Here is an 18,742-nt window from a genome sequence, read left to right as displayed (position 1 = left end):
TTGAAGTTAATGCCATCTATTAAAACTTATCAGAACGTCGGTCAATACAGGCACATCATTCTACACAGAACCTAGCGTGCCTGGCAAGTTTTACTATATTTTGGAATAACGATTTCAACACATACCTACCATTTTATTCGTTTTTGTATAATATATTATACGACGTTTTAATATTGGGTAGGTACATATTATTCAAACTTGCTCTCGTTGAATTAATGTATTAATAGAACTTAACGAATAATAATACTTTGGCGAACAGGTCGCTTTGAAATTATTAAAGAAATCTAAGCATTATTATTTAGTTTGTCGATTGTTCTTAGTCGATACAACATCGATTTCAATGAAAACAGACTAATTCTATTTTAGTTATAATCGGACAATAGTCACTAATCTGTGGTCAGTTCTCGCCCGCTGTACAACACTAGTATCTACTTAGCCGCGCGCACTTGGAGGTGTCGTCCGTCGCAATCTTCGTTTAAAATATTTGTTATTGTACTATAAAATAGCAATTTCATCAATGAAAACATTCTAACTATTAAGAATTAGTATCTAATCAGTTATTAGTAATTAGCAAATCCAATGGTCCCGTAGTAAATCTCCCGTATTTCAATTGTTTTGATGCCGTTCACCTATATTGATTTATCGTATGCCAGTGACCTGTTTTTAGTATTTGTAATGTGTAACCCATAAATAATTAATATTATCATTAGAAGCAACAGTAGGGCTAATTAGAAATGGACTTTTGATAGTAAATTGTTGAATAGTAATCGTTATGAGGTCGAAGTTCGTGAGACTGGCAGGGGTACGCGATTTTTTTGTTTGATTTTTATGAAGTGTTATAAAATTTGGAACGTTCCAAAAGTTTTTATATCGTAATGGTGTGCATGTTCTACAATGATGACGCCTATTGAGGAGAAGAAAGATGAAAAGGTAAGTGATCATTAGTTTGGGCCCTCTTTAATTCAGAAGTTCCCATTAGCTCCCCTTAGTTCCCTTGGTTTTAGCTCAGCTCAAATATTATTTATTCTGAGCCAAAACTAATGATATTAAAATTAATGATACCAAAAGATTTAACTTTGTGGTCTATTCTTTTGGATAATTTTCTTTCCCATCAGCATTTGTTTCTAAACTCTGAGCTACCCGGTGATTCGGTATTCTTGTTGAACCATTTAACTTATTTCTAAGAGTTTCTCAGCCTAAATGGCCTCCATGTAACCCTTGATTTAAATATGTAGTTAAAATTGTCTATACCCCCTAATGTCTGAAATTCTTTTTATGTATAGAATGAATAGAAGAAGAAATCTATTTTATCTCTAAGGAACTACTTCTAACACTTGGAAATAAATCTATATCCTTTCTATATGACAAGTATATGTTTGTAATATTTTTAATTAACATTGGTTTCAATCGAGAAAGCATAGTGCACTTATTTCCTTTGCATTTTCAAACATATTCACCTCAATTATAAGCCAATTCACTCCGAGCATCACCACACAGTAAACAATGACAAAATGTTTGCCAAAAATATTCATTAATGGATTACTAATTACTTCCCTTGTTTGACCGCACAATGATACGTTACTTTTATGTTTGCTTTGTGTTCAAAGCGTGTACAGAATTAGCACTGGAGCTACTGTATTGTTTACTAATGAAATCAGAATAACAATGCAAAAATTTTATTCTATTGTAAATCTTAGGAAGTAAGTTGTACTGGTTTGGATAAAAAAATATTGTGGTATTAAGTATAAGGCTGACAATTAGGATGGCTCGAGGCTAAATAATCCAAATACACTTAAAAATTTGGTTGCTTATCAATCCATACGTTATGGGCAATAATTTGCTTGCTGTACCTTTTTCTTTATATAAATTTGATTCTATTCCAAAAAATTATGTTTCACGTTAATGGTGTATTGTTTGACCTATTTTAAAGACTTATAAGAATGTTGGCTAATGATTATGCTCTTTCCAGATTCGTACAGGCATGGTGCAGGTCTCGGATGGCAAGTCCCGTCCGAGGCCAGCCCGGCTGGTGCTCACGATGGATGCGGTGACCGTACAGCGTGAGGCCCCAGTGCCTACACAGCCGATTAAGGATAAAAGTGTACCCCATGCAAGGGTAAGTAGCCTTGAGAGATCTAGTAGAGACTAGAGATAGATCTCTCCTTTAAATGCTATCCAAAGAGGTTGGGATGTTAAAGTCTTTTAATTCATCAGGAAAAGATAGAGAACAACATTTTTTTTACATAGTCCTATACAAAATTTTGACCTACAAGCCAAAAGAGCACAGCAAGCTAAGAGAGAAAATAAGTGAGGGCAAAATTTTATGCAAAAACAATAATTTTAAAACCATTTCCAGTAATTGAATTAATGTCAGCACTTAAAAATGTTACGATTGAAAGCTTTCGTGACATTTGCCGATTTCCCCGCGGCTTTATTTCATGGTTAATTTGCATAAATACTGTTAATTAACCTCGTACGCCGGAAAAGATTTTATATCTCACCCAACCCTTTTATGTTGGCTGTACAGAGCTAGCCAATCTAGGTTTAAAACAAATACTTTTATTTTTGCACAAGTTTTAAAGTTCACGGCCGCGCGGAATGTTTATGCGCGAATCACGTGTGTAGGTATGCTGGTTGATTAATACTTAACACTGATGGAAATTTCTGATAGTTGAATTGATAGCAATCAGTAATAAGCAGACATTTATTCATTAAAGTCGTTGCAATAAAGTCAGACCTGCTTCCAACACACAGGTCACGTACCTACTCAGAAGTCAAGAGGGCACCGTAGTCCATCATGAGAGTCTGGGTCAAACTGCCTGAATAGAACCTCTAGAATATTTATCAGTCATGCAGATTTCACTCAGTGTAATATTAGTTATAAGCACGCACATGCTTTTAAAAGCACAGTGCGTGACTATGTGATAGGTACCAATCGGTTGGCTATCATTGGCATCACTATTTACAAGACAACATTCCATTATTTTCCGAGACAATAGCCGTGCTCGTGACATAATCTCGTAGCGCTAAAGCATCGAACAAACCATCTATAGTCAGTAACGAGGTCATTTTGAACTGTGCCCGATTCGATATTAACCTCTCTGAAGTTTTCCAAAAGTGCTCCAGTATTTTAATGAAAGTTGGAACTTTCAAGCAGAAATTATTTTCGTGGTATTTGGCAGCATAAGCTAGACTATGAATACGGCATACTGGCTCATAATAGTCACACATAGCTGGAAGTATTTGGCTTTGCTATTATAATATCCTGGAGTATAAATGTGGCTGTTAATTCCTCGGAATGTGCCTATTAGGCTTCATATTATAGCCTTATATCTCATAATACCCAACGTTCGCTATTTGTGGAATTTTGTTGGGACATCGCATTTCTGATTGTCCTGTTATTTATGTTCAACAAAATCTAAACACACATTCATGTTATAGCAAAGGTCTGGTTTACACGTAAAATATATCAGAATAACATCCCATAAAATATTATGGTAGGAGATAGTCAAAGAGCGCGGGCAGCAACCATAACAATTCCAACATAAATCCACGCGGATAATGATTTTTGCATGAAGCCCAGAGCAGGCTAATGGGCGGTAGTTGTGAATTATTAATCGCACAATGAAACATTTAGTGCAGGTCCTGTGGTATCTCAGTGAAGCTGAGCCGCGAGATGTGGATATAAAGCCGACAGTGTTTAAATTTCCCATTGTTTAGATAATTGGGTTTTCTCTGAGCTTGGGATACCCTTTACTTACTTTTGTGGAAAAAAGGCCAGTCCCAATTATTTAGAAGTTCTCTTACAAGTATTAAAATATGTCGCCTCTAAATTCAAGAGTAAATAATACTGTGTTCATAGCATGATTTATGAGGTGAAGGAAGGCGCCATCCTCCTTAGCTGTTATTGATCGATAACATATTCATAATTTAGCGATACGACGCCCACGGAGTTTTGACACATGTAAATCGGACGAATCCAATTAACTTTTTGACGCAAAACAAATATGAATCGTGACAAACACCGAGCGAAAATTCTTATTGGTTCTGCAATAACAATTTTCTTTTATATTTTAAAATGTTCTGGCGATCGTATGTTATATAACAAGCAGTAGCATTGAACCATTTTGGCAGTCAAATCAAGTTTTCCTAGTTTTGAGTCAGGTTCGAATAAGAACCCATCGTTGTAAACATTTTCCTCAACATAACTTTATTTTCAGGAGCGAATGGTCCAAATAACGCGGCAGAAAGTTGGAGGACTGGGGCTTAGTATAAAAGGGGGCGCGGAACATAAGCTCCCGATCCTCATCTCCAAGATATACAAGGACCAGGCTGCTGACCAGACTGGCCAGCTGTTTGTTGGAGACGCCGTTATTAAAGGTAGGTGTAGTTTATTTACACGCAGTTACTAAACCATGTTACTCGTTCTTGTTCATGGCTTAGGTGATCATCACACTGCCCCGCATCACGCTGCATCTTGCGTGTCGACGCAATCTTGCGTGTCGACGCATCTACGCGCGTTCCTGCGGGAGTGCAGATCTGCATCATCGTGCGGGTTTTTCGCGCACTCACGCGCGTAGGTGCGTTTAGTAGATTCACACACGGCGGCTCTCATAGAGATCCATTTTCAAATATACACGTCACGCCCATTCAAAATCAAGCGCGGCACTGCGGGATTCAGTGTGCCATACCTTGCTTCTCGCCCCGCACCTACGCGCGGGGGTGCGTGTTTCTCCGCGTGTATGTGCGTGATCCGCATGAACGCGCGTGGATGCATTTTCAGTGTGTTGGACTATGCGTGTTTTCTATACAAACGGAGATATTTACAAGCAACGGAAAAAAACGCATCCACGCGCTACGCTGCATCATGCGGGGCAGTGTGATAATCGCCGTAATCTTGTGAGAGGAAGCGCAGCAGTAGACCAGTAATAGAAAGGATGATGAAAAAAAAAGTTCTTCCCGTAATATAACAGTTCGTGACAAAAAGCTTAGCTGCCTAAGTTTAGTATGTGCCAAATTTTCTCACAGCTTTCACGAGCATTCCCTCGGGGAGCATACCGATTTTTTGGGTAACGATGCCTTCCTAAGGCGCACTATTTCTAGAATAACTGCGGATCCGTACTTTCTTCTAGGATAAAAATATTTTTAGAACAAAACTCGTGAATAGGTAAGTATACTTATTACGTGTAAGCAAGTCAGAGCATAGGTATATCAGTCTGTGCATCTTTCGGGATATTTAAAACCAGTTCTAATTTTCAGTACCTATTAGGATACTTTAACGATACAGAAGTGATGCTATTCCGATCTTCCCGGCTGTCACTGAATGTTAATAAATATTGATTGAAGTAGCCGCAACAAGGATACAAGCGTTGTATTTTAAGACGATCCGGATGTGAGACGAAGGAAACAAAAAATAGTACCTAGCTCTTGTATTTATGATGCTGGTAGATGTTTATTTTCGTTATTTTGCTGCTCAAAGTAAATGTTAGTGGCTACCACGCCTTTTTGATGAAAACTGTTTATAAAAAGTTTTAAGAGAAAAACAGAATTTTCACAATGTGTATTTTCTCACACAATCTCGTTACGGACGAAATTATACATAACCAACCCTTTGTGCTCGTTAATTAGGTTACGGCCTATCCAGAATGGGATTAGTGGACGTAAACACAAATTGGTACAAATATCAACAGGTAGCCAGAAGGTACCCTACACAGACTATAGGATGGGATGACCTTTCTTTGAAGTTTTCACGACCTAGTCCTTTGAGACCAACATTATTTACACCTTGCTGAACGTAGGCCTTAATAAGCTGCTGAAATCATAAACAAAGCTCTATCTAGAATGGCAGAGTTTACCTAGAAGGCAGGCGAATTTTCTTGGCTGAATGCTGGCAGATTGGCCATGATTTATGCTAGACCGTGCCGAGATATGATGGCATTATGTTGCGTACGTGGCTTGCGTGCGTATCTACGCTCGTCCTATGTTCGGCCTCTTGTAAATCTTGACTTACAATGCTATTGCATACGCAACTAAATGAAGGGTTTGTACCGTACAGCTCAGCAAAACTTGGTATCGTGCAATAGGTACAGTACAAGCTTCATTGTCACAATTGTAGATTAAAGTTAATTCCTGGAATTAGTTGCATTGCGCCATTCCATCCAATTGCTTAACAAGTTGCAATTAGAAGCCGCTGGATGCAAATACTTTGTCTGTTGCGCCACTAATTAAAGACAATGAAAATACTCGCGGGAATTTCGATCTAGGATCACTTGGATAACGTAAGCCTGATGGATTGGCAGACTGGCTGCGGTTATCGAATTTCGAGCTAGCTTTACTGCTACTGTTGTTTGTTCTGTATTGTCTTATTACTTATCGGTTTGATCGTGATTGATAGCAATCTCGGGTTTATCTTGATTGTGGGATCGACCTCGCTGAAGAGAATGCAGCTGATATGAGATAACATCTTCGGAGATCTAGTGGCCACCCAAGATAAGATTAATAAGACTTTCTATTCAGCTAGTTCAGTGCAATGAATTTGCAACATTTGATTAAAGCTGGCAATTGTAAACCTACGCGAATTTTATTCGAATGATTGAATCGTGTTTAGGAATGGAATGCATGTTAATTATGCTAATTTAATAATAACGTAAATGAACATTATATAATATTGCAAGATAGCGGTACAACGATGTGAATAATAGACTTCTTGTAAGTTATCTGACTGGTGCATTTTTGGTGTTCACAAAGCTCGCACATCTGGACTACAAATTATAACATGTGCAACAATAACATACCTATAACTATTAGTAACTTGCTGGATCTACACTTATAAAACAGTCATAACGAGAGATCTGGAGCAGTGATGATTTAACAAAAGTGACGGCATTGTTGTGCAACAGTTAATATAATTAGGCGACGGGTTCAAACGGCCGGGCTATAAATACGAACACGGTAGAATGCGGAACAATAATAAAGTGAAATCAAAGTCTATATTGCAATGTTCAAGTAGGTTCGTTATGATTTTTTCGTACTCCATAATCGTGAACATGCCAAGCTAAAATGATCTTTATTTCAGTGAACGGAGAGTATATAACGGCGTGCAAGCATGATGACGCGGTGAATATATTGCGGAATGCTGGTGATATAGTGGTGCTTACTGTTAAACACTATAGAGCTGCCACTCCGTTTCTACAGAAGCAAGGTAAGATACCAATATTAATTAAATAGCATTAACAAATGCATTGGTTTGTTAATCGACTGAGGAAATTACAAGAAGCAGAAGATTGAAAAAATGCTGTTTGCTCCTTCAACTTCTATCATTGACTTGAAGCTTGGTCTCAGTCCCTTTTGCAAATGACATGTTTTATCAAGGAATACTTTTGCTTTTTGTTGGGGAGATCCACTAGTACTTCTAGCATTTCTCAGCATATTATTAACAAAAATATTTACGCATTTTAACAGTCAATGTATGGTTTGCAGCGGATGGTGCGTCAGACACGGATAGCAGTACTGGGGACGATCATCCCTCGCTTCACAATAAGACTGTTGACGCCAATTGCAATACTGAGACACCCAAGAACACCGAACAGACTAATGGTGGCTGGCAGGTTTGTCACTTTTTACAAGTTTTTTTTTAATCGTGAGTTGTTTATTTGGTTATAAATCTTAGTCTAAGAAAAAAGTTAATGTACTAAGCTTCTTTAAGGCCTGGTTCTTATAAATTATTAAGGGCACTTTTAGGTTTAAAGGATAGAAGTTTCTTTCCCATATTTAATCATGTTTGGAAAAGTATTTGTACCATCTGCTTATCGAGACCTGCACTTGACGAAACTAGCCACAAAAGCGTAAAACAGTGAAAGGAGGAACGACAGTTAGTTTTTACCCTCTTAAGAATGTTAAATGCTACTATAGTTTATATTTAACAATCCCATTCCAGTTGCTACAATATTTTTACACCTAATACTTTGTCTTTATTTATTTATTTGTATCAGGCGTCTAAGGCCCATAGAAACACAATACATAAAGAACTTAAAACGAATGCACACGAAGTGTCGACGCCGTGTTACGCTGCGAGGTGTCGCGTAGCCATTCTCGGAATCTCCGATAGACTACACCCTTCAGCCAAAATTTATAATCTGTATATTCTTGATGACAGAGTGCGTGGGCGGAGGGCTCGGAGGGCAGCCGGCCGGGCAGCGCGACGGGCTCCGTGCGCTCGCGCCCGCCCTCCGTCGCGTCTGATGCACACACCGACAACGGGAAGGAGTGGGTTGATGTCGTCTCAGGTACAATAAAGTTATTACCTTATAAATACCAGCCAGTAATTCAAAAATATATAAAAAAAATCTTGCACTAATTTTGGTGCAAGAAACCAAAACCAATGTTGATCAATACCCTTTGAAACCAAAATCAGTGCAATATTTTTTTTGAACCAAACGCGTTCGTCAAAAACAATGTAAGGTGAATATTTTTTCTCTTAATTGCAGTACCTTTAATGATGGGCTACGTAACGAGATATGTATTGGGAACTGACAAGCTGCGACCTGGTGCTTTTGAGGTAAATATGTGGATATTTCATGTAATATGTCTCTGTGTGAATGATCCAAATTAGTAAAATAAATAATTATGTATTTTGTAGGTTCGTGGCGCTCGGCCGCACTTGACAACCGGCATCATACATGCGGAAGACCCCGCCGCGCTCTCCAATTGGCTGAAGAGCATCTCTGACAATATCGTGGGACTCACAAACCTTCAGGTCAATATACTATCAAAAAATACCTGTTCTGTATTCAAGAGTGAATTTTTATCAACAGCTACAAATAATATTATGTAAACTTGTTCCAAACGCAATGTAATTCATACCTCAACTTGCATTAGGTACTAATCTTCAGCATTCCATTACGGCACTCCCCACATTCAGAATCCCACTTTATTCCACTACCAAATAAAGTTCATTCTCCAATGCATGCCTACTCTTTGTACCTGTAGTCTCCATTCTCCCTCTTACTACCCTCAACAACTCTGCATATTCAAAATTCAACCTTATTCCAGTTTGAATAAAGTCCACTCTCCCCCAGATGAAGTTGTTCAACCGTCAGCTGGGTGTAGGCGAGCGCATCGAGTACATGGGGTGGGTGCACGAGGGCGTGCTGGCGCCGCAGCAGCCGTGGCAGACGTACCGGCCCAAGTTCCTCGTGCTCAAGGGGACCGACGTCATGCTGTTCGATGTGCCACCCGTATGTATTGTTGAGTGTGATAGTAAAAACAAAATTAATAATGTAATCCTTTTTGGGAACTACCAATATTGTTTTTGTTTTAGTCGCATTTTTTTTAAACATTGCGTGTTTAATTTTGTGTCGATTTGCGGAAGCATTTCTTCCCAATTGAAGATGAGTTTTTTGTAATATTCAGTCAAACTGTGTTGAAAAATGTTAAAGAACTGGTTGCAACTGCCAATGATTTATGTCAAATTTCAGTGTTTTCAATCGACTTCCCAACAAGATGAATTAACACGATATACCTAATATTTTAAATGTGCTAATAATTCCCCCGTTTATTAACAGTCTTTTTCCTATCCTCAGATGAACATAACCGAGCTAGCCAAATGTCCAGAGACCCTGAAGGTATACCAGACAATGTTCCGCACGGTAAAGGAGAGCGAGACGGTGGACTGGCGCCAGCACTGCTTCCTCGTGCAGTCCAGCGCCGCCGGGCCCGCCGGGGCCGCTCCACCCGGACCTAGATACTTCAGCGCGGAGACCAGGCGGGATTTACTCAGGGTTGAAGCTGCGTGGACTAATAATATTGTTAGCTCTGTGGTTAGGCTTGGGGTGAGTGTTACTGAAATTATAAACATAGTTTTTAGAAAAGATAGATCGGTAGTAGAGTGATTTATTGAAGCCCAAAAATAAAATATATCAGTTCAGTGACTTTAACGTGTACGTATATAACACTCCAGAGTGCATGTTTTTTTAACTCATGCCACATTCGCCTCGCATTGCTGATCTGTCAAACAGCAGTGGAATCATAAAATAATTTTAAGCAAGATATCCTGTTTTAATTATGTAAAATACCGCTAGAATATCGGCTTGAATATTCAAGATAGTAACTGTGGAAAACAGCTTAGTAAAATATTTTCATCGCTAGTATCCGGACTTTAGACTTCTTACGGCATTTGTAAAGGTAATCGTTATAACTCATTTGACCTGAGAAAATGATTACGGTATACTACATAATATACCTCTAACTTTATTGTGCAACGAAATCTTTTAAATATACATGCACATAAACACAAAAACCATGATAAAGGATAAAGTTTCTACTTAATAAACACTAACACGTGTGATCCTAACGTGACCGCTCTTGCTTCTTCCTGGGTCGAGGCGTGAAGTATGTGCGGCGTGACGTCACATCCTCCATGCGACGCTTCAAGTGCGGGTACGGCTGCAGGCATGCTAGGAACGAATTCGCATCCAAGCTGGGGAGGAAATAACAATTTACTGTTTTAAACATAAAAAATAAAATTTCCCTTTTAATAATGGAAATGTAACATAGATAAAAACTGTTACAATAAGCGGTGTCGACGTCAACAGCTATCTCGTAGCTTCTACGCAAAGAATTTTCGATGATTCAATAGAACAAAGTAAAGTATTACTTCCTATTGGATTTATAATCAAATCTTTATAATCAAATCGTCTAGACACAAGATCATTGCAATAGTTTCAACAGACTGTCACAAATGAACTGCGATATAGTACGCACATGTATATCTCGGTGATCTCCAGCGCGATGATGGAGGCGGTGCGCAGTATGCCGGGCGACAGCAGCGCGTTCTCGCCGAAGAACGCGCCGTCACGCAGGTGTGCTACCTACAAATATATCCAATACATCAGACTAAAGATAACTAGTGGGGATTTTGCCCCTACAACGGGAACCTAGCCTACCTGACTACTAATACAGGAAATAAACAGTTTTATATAGGTACGTCTTTTACCCTTTGAAACTATGATCCTAAGTTCACATTTTTTACAATTAGCACCTTTTACGTGTAATATAATACAATAACATCTAACCTCTCTACCCGTGGCGTCCATGACGGCGACAGTTCCAGACGAAATCAAGTGTATGGAGTCGCCCGGTTTGTTAAACTCCACCACCGTCTGTCAACATAAATATTACATAACTAAAACTGCCACTTTTTTATAAATAAGTGCTTTTATATGAAGGGTAAGCATTTGAAGACGGTTGCAAAGAAAAATGCGATCCTCACCTGTCCGGGCATGTACAAAACTTGTCTTAAACTGAATATGATGGAGTTGATGAGCGCGACGGGCATGTCCTGGAACATGGGCACGTTCATCACGAGGCGCTGACAGCAGTGCATGTTGATGTCCTGCCGGATCTGCTCGTTGATCGTGTTCCGGATCGCGTCCTCGTGGAAGAAGTGCTCGTTAAACTTATAGTTGATGAACAGTCGTACCTTCCTCTGCAAATACTTGGGCAATCGCATGAACTCCATGTACTCCGCCAACTCCTTGGCCTTGCCACTGAAGCAGTAGGTCTCGTACTGGCGGTATATCGCTAAGCGCAGCAGCGCCGACACCGCGTACGTGAGGAACATGAGCCCTATGAGCCCCATGCTGGACGACATCATCAGCTCCGGGATGAAGTGCGTGTCCAGCGGCGTGTAGTATCCAGCGCCGATACACAAACCACACACTAAGTAGAAATTCGTGCTATACTTCTGAAATAGTGAAGAGGCGCTCTGCTTATTTCTCATAATATTGAAATGCTTCAGCCAAGATATGAAAGCCACGTCTTTCTCATACACGTGATAGCACAATATTGGTACTTGGTAGTGGATGTACGTCATCCAATGAAAAAACATTATCAACATCGCCAAGATCTTTAACGCGACGTAGTTGATGTAGGTCAATTGAAGCTGCCCGATGACGTTCTTCCATTGAGCGCCTAATGATTGGCACCTCAGCAGCTTGAACATGAACATGATGGTGTGTGACGGGTACTCGCATTCATCGAAAGGCACTATGAGTTGTAAAGGTAAACAACCAATTAGGTCGGCAAAGAAGTTACTTGTGAGGTAGTTTTTTGCTATCTTTTTTGGGTCAAGGATGATAATCTTGTGTTCATGTTCGAGATAGCCCGTGATGAAGCGTGTGCATACGTTCAGGAACGCCATCGCGTCCGTAAATAGGATAAGAGGATCCGCGGGATTCGGGCCTGGAAGAAGACAAGTATACGTCCATGTTACTTGTCGGAGAAATATCTTGTCGATGATATCTTGGAGTAGACCAAAACAAGAAATTGTATAGTAATAATGCGTAGACGAAGACACTCACAGTGGATGAAAACTTGCACGGGCATGTATAGAAAGGCGGAGAAGACGCAGAGCAGCTGTATGCAGTCCCAGTAGAACTTGATGGGGCTGTAGGGGTGCCAGATGTAGGAGTGCGTGTGGCGGTCGCGCTCGAGCTGCAGGCGCTTGAGGCTGCGGATGAACAGCCGCGTGCCGTGGTGCCAGCCGCCCGCCAGCACCAGCGCGCGGACCACGCAGCGCTGGACTCACAAACATAATACCGATCATATTATAGCTCTGTTAATTTCCATTGCAGGCAAACAATATTTACTATTGATATGAAAAGTATGTACGACTGCCTATTAAACCATTCTGCCCTCGACAAGACCTCTTACGTTACAGCCTTTCTATTTTCCCATTGCTAGGTACAGGCCTCCTCTCACACGGAGAAAGATACCGACAAGACCTCTTGTATGGAAATAATAATCGGTAACATTATGCGCTGCACACGACGCTAAACCTTGTGTACAATTGTACATGCTCGGCAATCACCCAGAATATGGTAGTTCTGTAAAGATTTAAAATATTTTGTAAATGATGAAACCGCTTGCCTGTCTATAGAAAAAGTTTGCAGTTGGAGGCACATCAGCACATCCGGGCGTATGCCATATTGTACACACATGTTTACCGTCTCCATACATCTTAATTACGCAATTATTCCAAGAGAAAACTTCAATACCGATTATATTTTTGGTTATTGATGTCGAATTTCAAACGTCATTGACAAATCAGTTGATAGACGATTACGAAAAAGTTTTATAATGAAGTTTAAATTGTCATCAAACGCCTCATCTCCCGTTGTTGATGTGCGAGAATACCGCGTAATGTGTGCGTACATTGTTGCAGAAGAAGACATTCACGGTGGTGCACATGGGCCGCGCGGCGGGGCTGACGCTGGACTGGGCGGCCGGCTTCTCGCTCAGCGAGGGCACGCCCGGCGCCAAGCCCGTCTGGGCGTACAGGTACTCGCTGCTCATCATATTGCTACCAACCGTTACTGCGGCTTCTTTGTCCTATTCATTAGGGTAGGGGAAACTTCGCAGATAAATGCGAACTGTGTTCGTCTCGAATAATATCGATACGCATTAGCGAAGCCAAGTTAGCGCTTTCAAAGAGTCCGAGTCGAGGACAACGGTGACTCTTCTATGCCCTGACAAGTTAGTCGAGGTCGCCTGTGTCCGAAATGTAGTTAGTACCTTATACATATATTCAGTGTGCAATTATATTTGCAGATTTTCTCAGCTCCGAGGGTCCAGCGATGACGGTAAATCCAAACTCAAACTACACTTCCAAGACTCGGAGACCAAAGTCATAGAAACTAAGGTTAATTTTATATGAAGAATTATTATTTCCTTAGCAAAGTAATGATAAAGATTCAATAAAACCAATACGATTATTCTTTTCCAGGAATTAGAATGTCAGATCCTGCAGAGCTTGTTGTTCTGCATGCACGCGTTCCTGACGGCGAAGGTGGCGTCGGTGGACCCCGCCTTCCTCGCGTCCATCCAGCAGTCCAACTAGACCTGCCGCGGTAACTATACGGTTCATTATTCCTTGAGCTTACACCCGTCGGTTACGACGCCCAGGCGGACTGAGAAGTTTGTCGTGAAAATGTGAACAGTGCGAGAATGATAGCGATGCATAAGCGAAATAAATTAACGGTTACTATAATTTGGAGATCTAAGTTACCTTTTAGCGTTTTGTACAATTCTTTTACACCCGAGCCTTTTTAAACGTAATTTCATTAAATGGTAATTAATTACAGCAAAATATAAATTCGTTGTACTAGCGCAATGAAACAGTTTTATAAAATTTTATAAGTACATTTGTAGATAAGTAGGACGAACTCAAGTTTATAGGGTGACAAAGTAAAGCTAAAAAGCCGAAAATGGTTTATCATACTGGTTTAAAATTATATTACAAAAAATATTACCAAATTGTATTATTATGAGAGCGTAATTTAAATAAGGGAGTCCGAAACGTTTGAGATGTTGTTTTCGAGTAGTAAAGAAATGGCATTATTTGGGGTTTTGCGCTTAAAACGATTCCAATCATTATTTTAGGGATGGTTGAGTTTAAATATAAATAATATTTTAGTTAGAGGCCTAAATGTCGAATCCAAACAGCGAATGTTGAAAGACTAAAACAAAATGTTGATGTAGCACTGTTGTCCCTTACAAATCTATTTTTGAATCTCTCTGCTATTGTTATAAGGGTAAAATTCGTAAAAATGCAAATTTTACAATTATCTTGCCCTAGTCTTCCCTGTACATACTTCTATATTCTTCTATTTACTTATTGCTTGGAGTTTTTTTAATGAAAATATTTTTTCCTGAAAACGATTTAATGTTCAAATAATACGCGTTTTGAAACTTTGTGCATTTTTCAGAATGTATCTGGAAGTGTGTGACTTACTACTATCAATTTACATCTCGAGTCTTGTCATTTCTACGATCTTCCTATCTCTGCACACTTCCCAAATCTTTACAAATATTATCAGTCCAATAAATCTATTAATTTAAGGTTGTCCATTCCGATCCAAATTCATAAAAAATACTGCATATCCAGAGTCACTTTGTTAAATTTTAATATCTCTATCTTAACAATGACGAACGACAAATAACTATGTATAAATAACTTGCTAATTATATCGTATAATGTCCTTGTGATTTTAAACTACATTGTAAAACGTGTTCTTAAACATAATAGTTTCAGAAATGTTAGCGAGACGCTATTTTTTATTGACAAGATTTGATTGTCTCTTTCTCGGTTTCTCATTCTTACATTCCTACTTTAATGGCGATAAATCTGATTTTGTACCGATAAAAAATATGATTGTTAAAAATAATACGTTTTTAAACCAAAAGAATCGTCGATTACTTTTCAATAATATTTCCACGTCCTTCAACCAAATGAGCGATTATTAATTAAAATCGCTTGACAATCTTCAGCTCAAAACATGAGCTTAGTTCATGAATAATATCATCGCATTAAAAGATTATGTTTATAAAAGATAAAATTATTGGAGTCGGTTGTCCGCCCAAAAGTACTCATAATATTGCGTGAAAATAATACTTTGTAACTACAATGTAGCGAAATAAGAAATATACTCAACACACCAAAGATTTTTAATGTTCGATTCAATATTGTTAGCGGTAGACATTGTGTACGTGATATTTTCTCGAAAGAGGCTATTTAACGACTGAAAAGTATCGAAGGTTTTAGCACAGACATCGTATTAAGTCGACAGATGACGAAATTTCTATAAGGGCCGGCAACCGTCCGGCTGTATGCCGCGGCACAGTATTTTAGGTGATGAGTGAAAATGTTACTTAGTAGTATGGTAATAATGTTGAAATTAGAATGTATGTTTGTGTCCGGCCCTTAAAATTAATTTGTCTTATGACGTGTTCAGTGGTAACTAGGGCTGTCAAGTCAACTTTCGACATTAATATGATATCTTGGCTAAGCATGTAGAGCATAGTAGTTATTATTATTATAAAAATTATGAAACATTTAAAATTGTTTGAAATTGGTAAACTTTGCGCTTGCTTCATATCATTAAATTTAAGTAAATGAATTATATCGTCGCCACTGATATGTTATCGAAATCATAGATTTTCCTATACAGGGTATTGTTTAGTGGCTGTTTAATGTATGAAAATAGAGTTTTAAATTATATTAGACAAACAGGAAATTATGTACTCTTTTATTGGATACTGAAGTCAAACTTCTGTAGAAAAACATATTTTTTGCTTCTACGGCTTAAGAGACTTAATATTATTTTAGAATATTCTTGAAAAGTACCTTAAACAGCCACTTACTAATCACCACTCTAAATAATTTGTTGATATAAAATGTTATATTTTATCTGTAAAGCAATCTGCCTTGAGGCTCTATTAACATAGTATTTACTAGATTTATGTGTTATTTTAACGGATAAAAATATTATTTTATTAATTATTTATATATAACACTGTACTATAGTATATTGATTTTCGTAAGAAATCGTCTGGATCACAGTTTTATGAGTTTAAATAAAATGTGTTTAAAGATATAGTGAGTTGAAAAAAGTAGGCTCCTAAAAAGGCGGGATAAGATGCACATTATTAACTTAAAATTAGTGTATAATTAGGCCCAAGTTTAGGAGCAACATTAAATCGACTAGTCTTCGTTAGTCGACAATAATATGTACTAACTAGACTGATATTTGGAAGCTATATATTGTACAAGTATCGGGTCAACTATATACCATGTCGATAACCACTTATCGACTTTTGTCAAGTCGATAAAATAAACATTACGTTTACCAACATTTGTTTACTACCAGACTGTTTCTTATAAATAACTAAATGATTTAACACATTTATTTAGATGTATACTTATAAAGTAATTGTTGAAGTAGGTGTTCGGCTAAAGAATTTTATTGTTTCATTTGTATATTGTATAGTTGTTTGTATAAAGCCTTGTGTACTGTCAATTTGTACTAACGTCTATGATAATTATGGTAGTGGTCGGGTGTTAAATTAGGACTATATCTTTCACATGCTCTTCTTGTATTTCCTTCGCGATTTGACAACGATTTTAATTTGCTATAGAAAATTATTATAGGCCTATTATTAATGGATATGAGAGGGGCCTGAACGGTTTTTAAAACCCCCTCATGTAATATTTATACTTTGTATTTAAAGTTGTTTTTTATCGTTAACAAGGTGTGTGACAGATATGGACCAATTTTGTATGTAATCAGTATTACATTATACCTATATTGAAACTTCAGGCATATGTGCACATTTAGGATTTTATTTCTTCATTGTCATAATAACTAGAACGTTACTCATGTATTAGTTTCGTGGATATTAATGTCGAACATTATGGGAAGTAGGTGAATAATTCGGTAATGGAATGGTGTTTATGTGCGGTGACGTCATCGCTCCCGCGCGTACGCAGCTATATGTACGATATTATACTCAATGTTATAGATAAAACGTGATTGTCATAATACTCCTCTATTGAGACTGTAAGTTTACCCTAGTTTGTTATTTGATATTTTGACTTATTAATATATTTTTTATGTTGAATAAAATTGCTTATGTTACGATTAGATCTTATTTTTTAAATAATGTTAAATGCTCAGAATACATTTCATAGTACATCACCATAGACATTGCATATACTTTTCCATCACCACATTCACAATTGTAATATATTAATTTTTAAGTAGGTATGATCCGTATTTTACATGTAAACATACTTAGCATACGTTGTGTTAGTTATTTTACTTTGAACTCGTGTGTAAATCTAATAATTACTGTAACAGATCAATCGATTAGTCAATTTAGAGAAAATACTCAAGACTGAACTTGGATGTTGTGCGCGAACAATTTAATTTAGACTCATGCTTCATACGAGGGCCGTTTTGTTAGGTAGCTACGGGTACCGCATTTATGAAATGTCCTGCTACATTACAGTTTCTAAAGCAGTACAAATGAATGATACCTAAAAGTTCAAATGGGTACTTACAATTACAAGGCATTAGGTTATTAAGTAATAATTAACTTCCTGCATAAGAGTCAATTCAAATACTAACAATTAACAAAGTCAATCATTGAAACTCAATTAAATATATACCCAAATAAATGCCCATTCAAACTATATTTAAAACCGGTGTACCTTCAAAACTGTCCTCTGTGTAATAATTATTTTAGTCATTAATCGATTGTAGCTGTATTTAACAAGTTACATCTAATTAGTTCAAATAAAATGAAACAAAAAAGGCTGAAGTTTATCCAACACTGGTTTACTTTATAATCTCTATATACGAATCTTGATTATAGTGATACTTATGTTTCTTTTAAGATGAATGTTCATGGTCAAACAAGTCCTTAGTCAATTTGTGACTTACTTTATCGTTGTAAATAAACTTCAGCCTACAAAGTAATCTCGGCGTAGAAGTACATCTCAGTTTTAGCGCAAATTCATCAATGTAACTATCCAAAGCGTAAGTCTCGTGTAACTACATAGTTACTGTTGGGTAAGACAATGCATTATCGAAATTAACTACCATAGTTTTCTCAACAGTAGCTATAATTAATATTATTATGGGTGCCGTCATCGCCTTTATCAAAAGGCCTTATAAATGTTACTTTTTTTGTTTTAAAAGGTTGTAGGCGATGTTGGCCCCATTCATTTGATCACCCGTCTCATTATCAGCCCGAAAGTGTATAGGGAATGTACCATGTCTAAGTAGGTAGTGGCTAACGCCTAGTTATTTATACCTATTGTTGATTAATGTAACTATATTGTATCCATTAGTAAAATATTAATTCAATTAATACTGTCGTTTGATTATTAATTAGAATGATA

The 18,742-nt window shown here is 37.8% G+C and overlaps 2 protein-coding genes across 2 annotated transcripts; one reads left to right on the top strand and one right to left on the bottom strand.

The window, feature by feature from the left end:
* The first annotated feature begins 394 nt into the window (after positions 1-394).
* LOC126053604 (gamma-1-syntrophin) lies at positions 395-18,711 on the top strand. The gene is made up of 13 exons (XM_064043745.1): positions 395-930; positions 1,970-2,116; positions 4,221-4,380; positions 7,076-7,201; positions 7,480-7,607; positions 8,156-8,285; positions 8,487-8,557; positions 8,639-8,755; positions 9,078-9,236; positions 9,582-9,830; positions 13,223-13,338; positions 13,609-13,699; positions 13,784-18,711. Exons 1-13 carry the CDS (start codon positions 895-897, stop codon positions 13,895-13,897), a joined length of 1,644 nt encoding a protein of 547 aa, XP_063899815.1. The 5' UTR covers positions 395-894; the 3' UTR covers positions 13,898-18,711.
* Positions 10,223-13,002, bottom strand: LOC126053573 (uncharacterized). The gene is made up of 5 exons (XM_049835983.2): positions 12,360-13,002; positions 11,270-12,240; positions 11,073-11,159; positions 10,762-10,868; positions 10,223-10,477 (listed from the first exon to the last, which is right to left on the bottom strand). The coding sequence occupies exons 1-5, from the start codon at positions 12,382-12,384 to the stop codon at positions 10,348-10,350; spliced, it is 1,320 nt and encodes a 439-aa protein (XP_049691940.1). The 5' UTR covers positions 12,385-13,002; the 3' UTR covers positions 10,223-10,347.
* Positions 18,712-18,742: the final 31 nt, after the last annotated feature.

The sequence above is a fragment of the Helicoverpa armigera genome, chromosome 3 (assembly GCF_030705265.1).
Source record: "Helicoverpa armigera isolate CAAS_96S chromosome 3, ASM3070526v1, whole genome shotgun sequence".
Classification (NCBI taxonomy): domain Eukaryota; kingdom Metazoa; phylum Arthropoda; class Insecta; order Lepidoptera; family Noctuidae; genus Helicoverpa; species Helicoverpa armigera.
The sequence above is the reverse complement of the archived record's forward strand: the minus strand, read 5'-3'. Positions and strand labels throughout refer to the sequence as shown.